This window comes from Geotrypetes seraphini, chromosome 6 (genome assembly GCF_902459505.1).
Source record: "Geotrypetes seraphini chromosome 6, aGeoSer1.1, whole genome shotgun sequence".
Classification (NCBI taxonomy): Eukaryota; Metazoa; Chordata; class Amphibia; order Gymnophiona; family Dermophiidae; genus Geotrypetes; species Geotrypetes seraphini.
In genome coordinates, this window is record NC_047089.1 from 180,496,336 (window position 1) to 180,513,205 (window position 16,870).

At 42.7% G+C, this 16,870-nt stretch overlaps 1 protein-coding gene across 10 annotated transcripts in view; it reads left to right on the forward strand.

Moving 5' to 3' along the window:
• Positions 1-16,870, forward strand: part of FER1L5 (fer-1 like family member 5) — a 363,329-nt gene that overhangs the window by 289,853 nt on the left and 56,606 nt on the right. For all 10 annotated transcript variants that reach the window (XR_004539782.1, XM_033947691.1, XM_033947688.1 and 7 more), the window contains 3 exons: positions 622-770; positions 1,162-1,301; positions 16,237-16,325. Coding sequence is in view for 9 of the 10 variants with exons in the window: in XM_033947691.1 (XP_033803582.1) it covers positions 622-770; positions 1,162-1,301; positions 16,237-16,325 (378 nt within the window). In the remaining variant the exon portion in view is untranslated. The remainder of the gene's footprint in view (positions 1-621; positions 771-1,161; positions 1,302-16,236; positions 16,326-16,870) is intronic.

Sequence of the window (16,870 nt, forward strand, 5' to 3'; positions counted from 1 at the left end):
GTCCTCAATTTTGTATCTCCCCCTCTCTCAAACCTCTCCCCAGTGATCTTGATCTGGCATCTCTTCTCCCCCAGATACTTTGGAATTTTTTTTTTCTCTAGAGGTCATTGGCAACAGTTGCAAGTCATATATGCTTCCTGTGATCTGCCTTTGCACTTTCCCTCTGCTATTGTGTCCCACCCCCATTTAACAATTTCCCATTTCTGGGTGGGTGGGACACAGCAGCAGAGGGAAGGTGCCAAGAGAGGCTACATGTAGTGTATATGACTCGCTACCACTGCTAGTGACCTCTAGAGGAATAATAAGATCTTAGGTAGCTGGGGGGAGAGTTTAGGGGCTTGAAAGAGAGGAAGAGATGCTGTATCGAAGATGGGAGATGCATGGTCACAACAGCATCTAATGGGTACTAGTTTTGGTTGGGGTGGTAAAGGATGGCAAGGCAATTTTTTGGGATGACACTTGCCACCCCATAGTGATATCTATGCCCTGAGAGTAGTTTTGCCTGGGTCCTGCTTGCTCATTGGTTACACCGTTGCTTTTAAAGTAGCAGTTTTTGTTGGTAGAACTTCACCTACTCATAATAATCCCAGTTTCTCTCTGGTGGCTCTCTTTCTTATCCAGCTCAGGGCCAAATGTGTGGCGAGATCAGTTAACTCCCATTCAGTTAATTGAAAATTTTGCCAAACTGAAGAACTGGACTGTACCACAGTTTAGTGATGATGGAAAGTCAGCTATCATGAAGAGTCAAAAGATATGGCTTAGTGACTTTGGTAAGTGGGGATAACCATCTCCAGGGATATTGGGATAGATACATAATAAGGGAGTGTCTTTTTCAGTACTTGCCTCCCCTTCATCAGCATGTGCCCTTGCCAACCTCTGTTCCTAGATTCTAGACCAGTGGCAAATATCAAGGGTTTTTTTTAACATTGGATACATTCATTTTCATTCACCAAATTGGTTGGATAACTTTTGACCATTTAATATTTAAAGCTCCGATTGCTGTGTATGTTACTGCTGTGTGCTTCACCTTATTGTATTGGATTCATGTATGTGTTCTCTTTACCACTGTCAATAAAAAGTTCTATAAAAAGAAACAAAAGTAAATTTTCCTGTAGGTTTTGTATATCAGTCACTCTTTCTGTCTCCTGTTTGTGAGTACAGAGCAACAGCTTCCATCTCATAGGCACCTGGGACATGCAAAACAACGCCTTGCTCTTCACCTTCTACGCACCCAAGGCCAGGTCCCAGAGCATGTAGAGACCCGGACCCTGTACAACCCTCTTCAACCAGGGATGGACCAGGTAATTAAGGGACCAATGTTTGGCTCAGTATGCCTGCACTCGACTCGCATATAAAGAAGCATGCCCAAACTCACAGACAAATCAGGATATTATCATCCAGATCACACTACGGTTGATATTCAAACATTCTGTCCAGATAACTTTTGTAGTTGGCCAGGTAAAAGCCAAGATTTGAATTTTTCTTTCCACTTTTTGACTAAATTCTCATTGCCCGCACAGTGGTATAGTAAGAGGGGGAGGGGAGTGTGCCTCGGGCGCTGTCTTGGTAGGTGTGCAGCACCCATTTTACCCTACTTGGTAGTGGTGCGGCATCTGCCCCCTACTGCCATGCATGCGCTGCTTTCCTTCCCCTGTAACTCTGTAAATTTCCTGTATATTTTGACATTTATAGATGGTCCCTGCTTGGAAGAGCTTGCAATCTTTATCCCAGGACAAGCAGGAGCATATTCTCACATGTGGGTGATGTCATCCACGGAGCCCTGGCACGGACATTGATATTGATGTTGGTCATTATAAGAACATAAGAATTGCTGCTGCTGGATCAGACTAGTGGTCCATCGTGCCCAGCAGTCCGCTCCCGCTGTGGCCCCTGGGTCAAAGACCAGTGCCCTAACTGAGACCAACCCTGCCTGCGTACGTTCCGGTTCAGAGGAACTTGTCTAACTTTGTCATGAATCCTTGGAGGGTGTTTTCCCCTATAACAGCCTCCGGAAGAGCATTACAGGTTTCCACCTTATGTTTGTACAGAATCTATCTCTTTTTAATTTTAGAGAGTGCCCTCTCATTCTCTCTACCTTGGAGAGGGTGAACAACCTGTCTTTATGTCTATTCCCTTCATTATCTTGAATGTTTCGATCATGTCCCCTCTGTCTCCTCTTTTCAAGGGAGAAGAGGCCCAGTTTCTCTAATCTCTCACTGTACGGCAACTCCTCCAGCCCCTTAACTATTTTAGTTGCTCTTCTCTGGACCCTTTCGAACAATACCGCGTCCTTCTTCATGTACCAGTGCTGGATGCAGTATTCCAGGTGGAGGCGTACCATGGCCAGGTACATGGCATGATAACCTTTTCCAATCTGTTTGTGATCCCCTTCTTAATCATTCCTAGCAATCTGTTTGCCCTTTTCGCTGCCACCGCGCATTGCACAGATGGCTTCATTGACTTGCCGAACAGTACTCCCAAGTCTCTTTCCTGGGGGTCTCTCCAAGTACCGACCTGAACATCCTGTATTCATATATAAGATTTTTGTTATCGACATGCAACACCTTACACTTATCCACGTTGTACCTCATTTGCCATGTCGCAGCCCATATCTTGAGCGTGTTTATGTCACGTTGCAGATCTTCGCAATCCTCCCGCGTCTTCACTACTCTGAATAACTTCATATCATCTGCAAATTTAATCACCTAACTCGTTGTACCAATTTCCAGGTCATTTATAAATATGTTGAAGAGCACGAGTCCAAGCACCGAACCCTGCGGCACTCCACTGGTGACACTTTTCCAGGCTGAGTATTGTCCATTTACCCCCACTCTCTGTTTCCTATCCGCCAGCCAGTTTTTAATCCACGTGAGTATTTCACCCTCAATACCCGCAATTTTTCGAAGTAGTCGTACATGCAGAACCTTGTCGAACACCTTCTGAAAATCCAGATATACAATGTCGACTGGGTCACCCTTGCCTATCCGCCTGTTTACTCCCTCGAAGAAGTACAGCAAGTTCGTCAAGCAAGATCTTCCTTTGCTGAAGCCATGCTGGCTGGTCCTCATCAGATCGTGTCCGTCAAGGTGCTCAATGATGTGGTTCTTTATCAGCGCCTTTACCATCTTTCCCGGTACCGAGGTCAGACTCACCAGTCTGTAGTTACCCAGATCACCCCTCGAACCTTTCTTGAAGATCAGCGTAACATTCGCCACCTTTCAGTCTTCCAGAATCCTTCTCGATTTGATCAACAGATTAGCTATTATCGACAGATTGGCTATTCTACTACAGAGGCTTCTACTACAGAGGCTGATGACTCTCCTGAACCACAATCTCTGCATGAGTCAACTGCTGTATACATATCCCCTGTGGAGAAGCTGTCTTTTACTCGCTTCATCAGACAGTTGGGTAAGGATCTATCTGTCAAACTTGAGACAGATTCAAAATACATTTTAGAATTTTTGGAGACTATGGATTATAATCAACCTCCTAAGGAGTTTATCAAACTTTCATTACACGGCATTTTAAAGGACACCCTTCACAAAAATTGGGAATCTCCACTTTCTGTCCCTGTGGCTACTAGAAAATTGGACTCCCTTTCAGGATTATCTCTACACCAGGTTTTGACAAACCTCAACTTTCTCATCAATCCTTGGTGGTGAAGTCCACATTAAAAAAATCTACACCATCCAAAGTTTATGCTTCGTTCCCACCAGGTAGAGAGGGATGCACTATGGACAAATTTGGTAGACGACTTTACTAGAATTCCATGTTAGCAAGTCGAGTCATTAATTATAACTTTTATTTCACGTGTTACATGGAATATCTTGTCAAGCAATTGTCTGATTTTCAGAAATATCTTCCATCGCATCGAGTTAAGGATTTCAAACATGTGTTAAGCACACTTATCCAATTGAGACAATATATAGTTCAGTCTGCTTATGATGCTTTTGAATTATCTTCCAGGGCTTCTTTGATGTCTGTAGCCATGAGGAGATTAGACTAGCATAGAGTAGCTGATATAGATGCTAACCTTCAAGACCGGTTAGCAAATATCCCTTGCCTTGGCGGTAAGTTATTTGAGGACTCCATGGAGAATGCCACTCAAAAGCTATCTGCTCATGAGAAATATCGGGATGCTTTACTCAAACCTAAACCATCCTCTTCCAGATCATTTAAGCCCTCCTTGTATCAGAGGCGATTTTCAACAAAACCATCTATTTATTCAAGGCAGCAGCAAAAGAAACCAAAACAACAGCACTCTCACAAACAACAAATGTCTGCTCTTTCAAAATCAATGCAATCTTTTTGACGGCCTACTCGAGAGCATAGTCTTGATTCTTGTATCTTAATCTGTCCCTCAGCCCATCAGAGGTTGTCTTCAAATTTATTTTCATCTCTGGGAGTTGACCACCTCCGACCTCTGGGTTTTGAAGATCATTTGAGAGGGTTACTCTCTTCATTTTGTCACCATTCCTCCAGATCATCCTCCAAGAGAGTCTGCTTTGAGCCCTCAACAGTCCTCCCTTCTTCAGGAGGGCAGAATGGTCCCTCTCCACAAAAGTGGAAGTAAGGAAGAAGTAAGGAATTACAAGCCGGTAGGTCTGTCTTTTCTAGTAAGCAAATTAATGGAAACGCTTTTAAAACAGAGAATGTTCAAGAATCTGGATTCCTGTGGATTACAGGACTGGAGGCAACATGAATTCACTAGAGGTAGGTCTTGTCAGATAAATCTGTTCAATTTATTTGACTGGGTAACCAGAGAATTGGGTAGAGAGAGTGTGCTAGATGTGGTGTATTTAGATTTTAGCAAAGCCTTTGACAGTGTTCCACACAGAAGTCCAATAAATAAACTGAGTACCCTCGGGATGGGTCCCAAATTGACAGGCTGGGTTAAGAACTGGTTGAGTGGAAGGCGAAAGAAGGTAGTGATCGCTCTGAGGAAAGGGATGTTACCAATGATGTGCCTCTAGGTTCTTTTCTTGGGCCTGTTATTTTAAACATTTTTATAAATGATATTGCTGAAGGGTTGTCGGGTAAGATTTGTCTCTTTGTGGATGATACAAAAATCTGCAATAGAGTAGACACGCCGGATGGTATGAATAACATGAAGAAGACCTGGCGAAGCTTGAAGAATGGACAAATTTGGCAGCTAAAATTTAATGCTAAGAAATGCAAGGTCATGCTTTGGGGCTGCAAAAACCTGTGGGAACTGTACAGTTTAGGGAGTGAAGAATTTATGTGTATGACGGAAGAGTGGGACTTGGGTGTGATTATATGTGATGATCTTAAGGTGGCCACACATGTTGAAAAGGCAACAGCGAAAGCTAGAAGGATGCTAGGTTGCACAGGGAGAGGTATGGCCAGTAGGAAAAAGGAAGTATTAATGCCTCTGTAAAGATACTGGTGAGACCTCATTTAGAATATTATGTACAATTCTGTAGGCCACACCTTCAAAAAGATATAAAAAGGATGGAGTCGGTCCAGAGGAAAGCTAGTAAAGTTGTGTGTAGTCTTCATGATAAGGTGTATGTGGACAGACTTAAAGAACTCAATCTGTATACTTGGAGGAAAGGTGGGAGAGGGGAGATATAATAGAGATGTTTAAATACCTACGTAATATAAATATGCGTGAGTCGAGTCTCTTTCATTTGAAAGGAAACTCTGCAATGAGAGAGCATAGTATGAAGTTAAGAGGTGATGGGTTCCGGAGTAATCTGAGGAATTACTTTTTTACAGAAAGGGTCCATTTTGAAAGATTGTATTTTGAAACATAGTGGAGTTGTTTGCCTATGATACAGAATAAGAACAGCTGAAAAACTCATTGGGTTGAACGGCTGAAAAACTCATTGGGTTGCCGTCCACATATTAAACAAAGTTGAGACTTTTTCTCCACTGAAATGAAATGATTTTTCAGTGAGCATTTCCACCACTCGGCTAATATCATTTTATGATTGGATTTTTGATTTGTTTATTGTTGTTGTTGTTAATTTTCTAGAGAGACATTTAAATACCTACGTAATGTAAATGCACAAGAGTCGAGTCTTTCATTTGAAAGGAAACTCTGCAATGAGAGGGCATAGTATGAAGTTAAGAGGTGATAGGCTCCGGAGTAATCTAAGGAAATACTTTTTTACAGAAAGGGTGGTAGATGCGTGGAACAGTCTCCCGGAAGAGGTGGTGGAGACAGAGACTGTGTATGAATTCAAGAGGGCCTGGGTTTAGGCACATGGGATCTCTCAGAGAGAGAAAGAGATAATGATTACTGCAGATTGGCAGACTAGATGGGCTATATTTGGCCTTTAACTGCCAGCATGTGTCTTTGATTCATGTTTCTATGTTTTTTCTCCCCAATACCATAGAGGAGGTTCCTTTAGAACAGAGAAACAGAAGGTTTTACTCCAGCTATTTCCTTATCACAAAGAAGACAGGAGGAATTCAACCAATTTTGGATCTCAGAGGTCTCAACAAATTTCTTGTAATAGAAAAATTTTGAATGTTATCACTAGCAACTTTATATCCCCTTTTAGATCGTAACAATTGGCTATGCTCTCTGGATCTCAAGGAAGCCTACACTCACATTCCCATTCACCCAACTTCAAGGAAGTTCCTCAGATTTTGAGAGGTGCACTGCAATTATCAATGCAAGGTTCTACCTTTCGACCTGGTATCATCTCCCAGAATATTTACCAAGTGCCTTGTGGTAGTGGTAGTGGTAGTGACCTTGAGATCTCAAGGTCTTCAAGTTTTTCCTTACCTAGCCTTCTTCACAAGATGTCCTCATAGCGACCCAGTACACAATACTCTTTCTTCAACAGATGGGTTTCGAGATAAACTTCCCCAAGTCACAACTAGAGAGTTGCGCGGGGACAGAAATCCCACCCGTCCCCGCCAAAATCCCACCCGTCCCCGTGAGGAATCCCTCCGTCCCCACCCGTCCCCGTGAGGAATCCCTCCATCCCCACCCGTCCCCGCGAGGAATCCCCTCCGTCCCCACCCGTACCCGCGAGGAATCCCCTCCATCACCATCCTTCCCTATAAACTTCAGAAATAGTTATTTTATTTAATTATGCTACTGAAATTAAAGGCTCTGGTAGAGACCCATTTACAAATAAGCAAAGAGACTTTATTAATTTGGAAATATTAATTGGGAAGAATACATACTTTGTAAATGGGTTTCTACCAGAACCTCTAATGTAAATATAAAATATAAATACTCAGCTGATGAGAACCCACAAACTGTCAGCTGAGGGAACTTTGCAGTTGGCTGGGGGTCCCTTTTGCCAAGCTTGGCAGGCAGCAGTAGCGTCCCTGAGTCACAGATGCTGGCACCTCAGTGGCTCATGGATGCTGCCAGCGACTGCCTCGCTTGGTGGAGGGGAGTTCTGGCCATCTCTAGAGGAGGTCCTCTGCTGGCGGTGCTTGGGGATCCCCACCAGTCACAGCAAGGGTCAACAAGTACTTCAACACTGTAGAAATAAAAGCAGAAATGCATTTCCTTTTCTTTTGAACACAAATCAAAGACATCTGCCATATACATTTCCCAAAGCTAACATATTTTAGTCAATAAATTCCGTTTTTTACCTTCGTTGTCTGGAGACTTATTTTTCCATAAAGTTGGTCCCAGTTTCTTTTTTCCGCTTTCCCATCTTCTGTAAATTCTTCTGTTGCTGTCCATTGGTTCCCCCTACCATGGTCCAGCATTTATCTCTTTCTCATCTTTCGTGCCTGCCCACCAGCCCCATTCCCAACATTTCTCCTTCTATCACCCCTCTCCAACACTATGCCACATCTCTCCCTCCATTCCCTTCACCACTGTTCACTATTCCTCCCTCTTGCATCCCTTTCAATCTGTCCCATTGTTCCCTTGCCACATTTCTCACTCTCATCTTTTTCTTCCCTATCACATTCTGTACCTTCCTCCCTACGACCAAAAATTATCCTCTTTCTTCCATTTGCCGTGTGTGTGCCGTGAGGGAGGTCTGGTGCCCCAGAGTAAGAGCAGGGGTGCCCACACTTTATGGGCTTGCGAGCTACTTTATAATGACTAAGTCAAAATGATCTACCAACAATAAAATTTTAAAAAAACACAAAGCACAATGAAAGGCAGAGAAAATGTTAATTATTCATATTCCGGGTTTTTTCAAAGAGGTCACGGCAGATGACTCTATGCAATGTCACCTCGGTAACAAAATACAAAAATAGACAAATACACCCCCTCCCTTTTTACTAAACCACAATAGTAGGTTTTAGCACAGGGAGTTACGCTGAATGCCTCGCGCTGCTCTCAATGCTCATAGGCTCCCTGCGCTAAAAAACGATATTGCGGTTTAGTAAAAGGGAGCCATAGTGCAAAATATAGACAGCAGATATAAATTCTCAAAACCGACACATTTTGATCACTAAATTGAAAATAAAATCATTTTTCCTACCTTTGCTGTTTGGTGATTTCATGAATCTCTGGTTGCACTTTCTTCTTCTGACTGTGCATCCAATCTTTCTTCCTTTCTTTCAGCCTCCTGTATGTTTCCTCTCCTCCAGACCTCATTCTCTCCCCCAACTTTTTCTTTCTGTCTCCCTGTCTGCCCCTTTCTTTCTTTCTCCGTGCCCTCCCCCAAGCCACTCGGTTTGCTGCCACCGCCATCGGGGAATAGCCCCCAAGCCACCGCTGTCCCAAGCTTTCCCTGCAGAAGCGTCGCGCTGACCAGCATTCTGCTCCCTGACGTAGGAGAGGAAGTTCCGGGCCAACAAGGCATTTCTCCTCATTCCATCCAGCCTGAGCCCCATCTCTCCTTGATCCAGCATTTCCCTTCTGTGTTTGTCAGAATTACCATTCCACCTATTTTCCAGCATCACCCTTCTTTGTGTCCATCTCACCTATATCCCTATCTCACCACTTTTTCAGAATCTTCATTTGTCTCTGTCCTTGTCTTTACCCCATGTTCACCATTTGCCCTTTCAATGTCTTTATCTCCCCCCCCCCACTTTTTCAGCATTACTTCTATGTCTCTATTTCACCTCCTCTTCATGTCTCCTCTGTATCTCTATCCTTATTCAGTAGGTCCTGCTTACTCTTTCTCTTCTTTGTGTCACTATCTCCATTTTCAGCTTTCCCCCCTTTTCCTTTGTTACTGCACCCTGTAGCCAGAATCTTTCCACCTTCCCTCCACTCCGGCCCAGCCCAGTATGAAATATTTCCTTTTGTTCCCTCCCCTCTCTCTCTCTCTCTTCTGCTCCATCACCCACTAGTCCTGCATCTGGCCCTCTCCCTTCTACCTGCACCTGGCAACACCCCCCTGCTCCGCGGCTCTCTTCAGCAACTCGTCAGCAGCGGTGATCAAGACAAGCTGCCGACATCGAGGCCTTCCCTCTACGAGTCCCGCCTTTGTGGAAAAAGGAAGTTGAAACAAGCGGGACTCGCAAAGGGTAGGCCCCGACATCAGAAGCTTGTGTCGATCGCTGATGCTGAGTTGCCGAAGAGAGCCGCGGAGCAGGGGGTGTGGCCGGAAGCAGGTAGAAGGGAGAGGGAGATAGGAAGGCAGTAGAAGCTCCGGAGCATAACACCGGCCCCGGCCAGGATGATTTCTTTTTCAGGCGTGCAGCTTACAAGTCCGGCGTCGCGTCGGGAAATAGCCATGCTGAGCAGTGAGCTCAGCACGTACACAGATAAAGCCTTGCTTGCTGATTGGTCCGGCGGCACGGCGGGGCGGGGCCGCCGGACAAATCAGCAAGCAAGGCTTTCATCTGTGTACATGCTGAGCTCACTGCTCAGCATGGCTATTTCCCGACGCGACGCCGGACTTGTAAGCTGCACTCCTGCATCGCCAGAATTTAGGTAGGCTGTTTTCATCCCCGTGGGAGTCCCGTGGGTCGGGGGCATCCCCGTGGGAGTCCCGTGGGCCGGGGGGAACCCGCGGGATCCCCGCGATCCCCGTTCCCGTGCAGACCTCTAGTCACAACTTCAGCCATTGCAAACACTTCAGTTCATAGGGGCTCTGCTCAACATCATTCAAGTGAGATATTTTCTTCCTCAACAATGTCAGAACAAATTAATTCAACTTTGTCAACAAATTACTCAGCTACCATCAATCACAGCCAGGCACATGATGGTACTTCTAGGACATATGGTGTCTACTGTCCATGTAATACCATTTGTGATGCTTCACCTTCAGACCCCACAACGGACTCTAGCTTCACAGTGGTTTCAAGCTTGTGACCCACTTTCAAAACACATTTCAGTAACATCATCTCTACGAAGCTCGCTACAGTGGTGGATGAACTTTTCCAACCTTTCCAGAGGTCTTTTGTTCCATATACATCCTCATCAAAAGGTTCTAACCACAGATTCGTCAAGCTATGCTTGGGGGGACTCATCTGGAAGGTCTTCACACTCAAGGTTGATGGTACCTCAGCGAACAACATTATCAAATAAATATTTTGGAACTCAGAGCCATCTTCAATGCTCTCAGAGCTTTTCAGCATCTTCTCTTTGGTCAAGTCCTCCTTGTACATACGGACAATCAAGTAGCCATGTACTATATAAACAAACAAGGAGGATTGGGGTCTTTCCCTCTCTGTCATGAAGCATAGAGGATCTGGTGTTGGGCGATTGCTCGCAGTATTTTCATGAAAGCAATCTACATTCTAAGGGAGCAGAATTCTTTAGCAGACAAACTCAGTCGAATACTTCAGCCTCACGAATGGTCGCTCAACTCTAACTCTCCATCTTTACACAATGGGGAAATCCACAAATAGATTTGTTTGCATCTCCCCTCAATTACAAGTTGTCCCTGTTTTGCTCCAGACTGTACTCTCCTCATCCTCTGGAGCCGGATGCTTTTCTACTAGATTCCTCTACTTCTCAAAAAACTTGTTAAGCTCAAACAGGAATCAGTAACCATGATTCTTATAGCTCCTCGGTGGCCCAGGCAGCATTGGTTCTCCCTTCTACTTCAATTAATTATCAAGGAGCCAATACCTCTTCCAATATTTCCATCTCTTCTCACACAGAGTCAAGGTTCTCCTCTACATCTCATCCTTCAAGCTTTGCACCTGACAGCTTGGTATCTTTTGGGCTGAGCTCATATGATCTACATCAGGGGTGTCCAACCTTTTGGCTTCCCTGGGCCGCATTGGCCGAAAAAAATATTTCTGGGGCCGCACAAACATGCAAATGCTGCAGTAAGACAGAGAAGGTAGCCGGCAAGACAGTAAACACCCGGGGGCAGCAGAGGAAAACACTGCATCACCCTCGACCGGGGCCGCACAAAATACTTTATGGGGGCCGCATGCGGCCCTCGGGCCACAGGTTAGGACACCCCTGATCTACATCTTTCTCAAACTGTCAAATACATATTGGAAGCTTCCAGAAAACTGGCTTCTCAGCAGTATTATAAACAAAAGTGGACCCAATTTTCTGCTTGGTGTCTTTCATCAACAAAATCCACAATCCACCTCTGTGTCTTCAGTTTTGGATTATCTTCTTCATCTATCTGACACTGGCCTCAAATCCACTTCTATTAGAGTTCATCTCAATGCAATTTCTATTTTTCATCAACCAGTGAATGGAAAACCTCTTATTTCTCATCCTTTAGTTTCCAGATTCATGAAAGGTCTCTTCAATGTCAAACCACCTCTTAAGCCACCTTCAGTAGTTTGGGATCTTAATGTAGTTCTTACTAGACTTATTTTATTTTGTGTTCCCTCTAAGCTGAGCAGGTGTCCTCCAGCTGCATTGCTACCACTAGGGGGTGGAATATTTTCAGTCGCTAAGGACAGGTATGTTCCCTGGAGTCCTGCAGAACTTGCCTGTCCCTCACAATTGAAAAATGTGACAGTAAAACAGCACCCTCTATTGGTGAGACTGTGGGTGGAGGACTCCTGCTCAGCTTAGAGGGAACAGTGCGCTTTGAACCCATGTCTACGGCTCATCTCAATACCTCACTTGGAAAGTGAACTTCCTCATTTCTCTGACATCTGCTCGCAGAGTGAGTGAGCTTCAATCACTTATGGTAGACCCACCATTCACAGTGTTCCATCATGACAGGGTTGTGTTTCATGCTCATCCCAAGTTCTTTCCAAAAGTTGTCACTGAATTTCATCTCAATCAGTCAATTGTTCTACCAGTGTTTTTCCCTAAGCCACATTCTCATCCTGAAGAAGCAGCTCTTCACACTCTAGACTGTAAGCGGGCATTGGCCTATTATCTTACTAGAACAAAGCCACACAAAACACATCCTCAACTTTTTATCTCATTTGATCCTAACGAGTTGGGACATCCTGTTTCAATCTAACTTGGACAGACAGACATGACATATAGGGTTGGGGATGCAGAACCCAAGGTGAGAGGAGTTAGAAGTCAAAAGCGGGAAGATGAGCAGCTTTGTTTAGCCATATTCAATTTTAGATGGTGGATAGGCAGGCTGAGACTCAGGTTTGGGTTTCAGTAGAGATATTTGGCACAGAGAGGTAGATCTGGGAGTCATCAACATAGAGGTGATACTGGAAGCTGTAGAAGGAGATAAGAGCTCCAAGTGACTAAGTGTAGATTGAGAAAAGGAGTGGTCCCAAGACACAGTCTTGAGGTACACAATTGATAACATACAGAACGTAACATAAAACTCACTTTTATACCGCAAAACTGTTAAGTTCTATGCGGTTCAGAAAAGATAAAGGACATAGTTTCAAGTTTATTAGGATTTTATATACCGCCTATTGAGGTTATCTAAGCGGTTTTTACAATCAGGTATTCAAGCATTTTCCCTATCTGTCCCAGTGGGCTCACAATCTATTTAATGTACCTGGGGCTATGGAGGACTGAGTGACTTGCCCAGGGTCACAAGGAGCAGTGCAGGGTTTGAACCCACAACCCTAGGGTGCTGAGGCTGTAGATCCAACCACTGCACCACACACCCCTCACATACAAAAGAGAATACAATAAACGGGTTTACCTAATTTCCAAAGATTAAATCCAACAATAGCTCTTAATTATCGTCCTGTTGCAAACATACCATTGTTAACAAAGATTTTAGAATCTATTGTTTCAAGACAATTATCAGAATATCTGGATGAATTTTCTATACTTCTTCCATTTCAATTTGGATTTCGCCAAATTATAGTACCAAAACCCTCCTCATTTAATTGGTTGTGAAGGTTCAACATTTTTTGGTCCACGGTCGTTGTGCTATCTTGCTGCAATGTGATCTTTCGGCAGCTTTTGATGTCATGGATCATGATATTCTTATACATGATATTCTTATACATGATATTCTTATATTCTTATACATGATATTCTTATATTGGATTAGATCAAGAAGTGTTGAACTGGTTCAGCAGTTTCTTGAAACTACGATCATATCAGGTGCATACTGAGAATAAATTTTCTACACCTTGGTCTCCTGTTTGTGGAGTACCTCAGGGATCTCCATTGTCACCCATATTATTTAATATATATATGACGACACTGAAATATTTGAAATTATCTATTTCTGAATCAATTTTCACTTACGCGGACGATATTTTTATCCTACTTGAAGTGGATCCATCATTGTTAAATTTAACAGCAGATATTAACTCTTGCATTTCAAGACTGGGCCTCCTTTGTGCGTATGAAGTTAAATGCCACTAAAACCAAACTGTTATGGTTTGATCCTGTTACACACAATCTACCTCCTTCCATAAGATTAAGTTTGGGAGATTCTTTAAAGATTGAATATTCATCTAGAATTCTGGGATTTGTTTTAGATTCCACTCTTTCTATGACAAACCAAATTAATAACATATCTAAAAAATGTTTTTTTTAGTTTACGGATGCTAAGGAAATTTCGCTGTCTTTTCCATCAACATCATTTTACTATATTGGTTCAGGCTATAATATTGGCTTATCTAGACTATGCCAATTCCCTTTACATTGGTTTAAGTAAATGTAATTGAAGAGTTTACAACTTATTCATAACATGGCCGCCAAAATAATTTATGGTAAAAATAAATATGATCATGTTACTCCATTGTTGAGGGCATTGCACTGGCTTCCGATATATTGGAGGCTTCAGTTTAATTGTGCGAATGTGATTTTTTAAGAGTTTATATGGGATTATTTCCTCACTATTTCCTCTTTCTTTTAATTCCTATCGTCTTCAGTCTAAGAGGAATATACATAAATTTAAAGGGATTCAAACTTTAGGTAGGCTTTCACATTCTTTGGCATTTACTATGGTAAAAATTTGGAATGATTTTCCTCCAGTTATTGGAACTCTTTCTTCGCTGACTTGCTTTAGAAAAACCTTGAAAACGTATCTGTTTACAAAATATCTTACTAATAACTGATAGAACTCCTTAGTCGACAACTGTATGTTGGCATTCACTGACTCTCTCTCTTCTATTATTGTTTATCAATGTTCCTAAGATTACATTTTGTTAATCGAGTCCCTTTGGGAATGACCCAGTATATAAGATTAAAGATTAGATTAAAGAGGTATGTTTTTAAGGCACGTCAAAATTGTTGATAGGTATCAGAAAATAAAATCAAATGACAGTGGGAAGGCTGTGGAGCAAGAATCACCATCGAAGGTGCGATGGGAGAGTTAGGAAGGAAACCAGGAGAGAGCAGAACCCTGGAATCTCAACAAAGCAGCATCAACAGTATCAAAGGTGGCAGATAGATCGAGAAGGATAAGGATGAGGATAGGCTTTATACAGATGAGGCTTTATACAGATTTTCCCTCTTTGTGGTTTTCTTCTTCCTCAATAAACCAGATTACTCCATGAATTTCTTTGTAAAACTATGAACTCCAGTTATTGGGTTATCTGTGCATTCCGCATGAAAGTGGGAAGTGTCTTGCTAGACAGAAAAGGATCCAGGGACCTGTGCAGATGATCTGCCAGTTCCATCGTGGGGGAAAGCCATTTTCTTTTTATTCTCTTATGGTAGGCTTTCTTTTACCCAGTGCTAAGATTCAATTTATAGCTCTAAAGTATTTTTTTAAATTTATATATGCATTTAACAAATACAAAAACAAAGTAGATCTTTGCCCAGTAAAATTTAAATGCCCAACCAAAGATAAGTCATAAAGCAGAATACAATTATAATTAATAAATAAATTTAAAACTTGGCATTAAGTATTTATTAGAATTTTAAGATATAGATTTACATTTTTCTAATAAGCATGTATTCTTTGAGGCTGGTATTTAGTATTGGCAAACAGACAAATTTAACTGGTTAACTACATCAAATATTTAGTTGCATCTAACTAGTTAAGTCTGTAGCTGATTGTTCTGTTAAATCTAACCGCACAATTCTTATACAAATAAGGGCTCCTTTTACAAAGGTGTGCTAGCGTTTTTAGCGCACACACATGATTAGCGTGCGCTAGACAAAAACCACCTGCTTAAAAGGAGGCGGTAGCGGCTAGCGTGCGCTAAAACCGCTAGCGCACCTTTGTAAAAGGAGCCCTAAGTCTAGAATAACCATTAGGAATTCCATTTGAATGCTGACCCTATTCTGCATGTATCTTCAATCTTTTCAACAGAAGGGCTACAAAGGACATTTCAAACTATTAAAAGATGGAGGGGGTTGCTGAGCAGGGCTAGGCAACCCCCTTGAAGTTTCCCACCTATGCCTTAACACCACACATGAAAATAAACCGTTAAACTTCCCTCACAACCAGGGCTGTGGAGTCGGAGTCGGAGGAAATTTCGGGTACCTGGAGTCGGAGTCAGAAGTACAAAAAACTGAGGAGTCGGAGTCGGAACATTTATCTACTGACTCCATTTTTGAACTTGGCATACCAATCACGAGCGATTCTTTCAGCTATAGCACCCACTATATACACAGCACAAATATTGCGAGCAGCTTCTGCAGCCTTAGAACCTTGATTAAAAGCAAAAAGAAGGTGGTGTCGAAAATGCTCATTTCTCTCAACTTGACATTCCATTTTAACGATCTGAAAATTAACCAGTGCTGTGGAGTCGGAGTCGAGGAGTCGGAGTCGGAGGAAATTTTGGGTACCTGGAGACGGAGTCGGAGTCTGAAGTACAAAAAACTGAGGAGTCGGAACATTTATCTACCGACTCCACAGCCCTACTCACAACCCAGTTTCACACACAGACCATAGTTTGGGGATCCCCTGCCTTTGTATATAAATGGAATGCCACAGTGTCTCGTTAGTATCAGGATGGACAGAGAAGAAATAGGGGTTGTGCAATATATTTGTGAATGATTTTATGCTTTCTTTCCAGGGCAAGATTCAGATGTGGGTTGATATCTTCCCAAAAAGCATGGGTCCACCAGGACTTCCATGTAACATTAGTCCACGAATTCCCAAAAAGTAAGTCTGAAAAACTTTTTACTAAAATTTTTAAATGCGTTATCTACCTCTGTTTTAGTATATTGGAGTTGTTATATTTATCTTAATGATTTGTTGAATTTGTAGTAATGTTGATTAATTTGTCAATGTTTATGTCACTGGTCTGTCGGTTTATGCCGGACTAATAATATGCACTGTAATTCACCTTGAGCCTGTGGAATAAATAAATGAATAATTAATTAGATAATGTTTTATCCTGTTTACCTTCCTAACCAGGACACATGCTGTTAGTGACAGAAAGGTTTTGCAGAAGACCTGGGCACTATCAGTACTGCTGTCTCTAAATTTCTAAGGCCACCCGCCTGCACCTCTAATGCCACCTCCCCTTGGCCTGTACCCTCAGTGCTACCTCTGCTCCCTTCCTCTTTTGACTTTATGGTTCCTGCCAGCTCTGAACTTAAAAGCACCAATTGCTTTCATGATTGTGGCAAGTTTCTGTCCCTCCCCCCTAACCCTCCCTCCCATTTTGCTTTCCTAGCCACAAGCCTAGTAGAACTATATGTAAA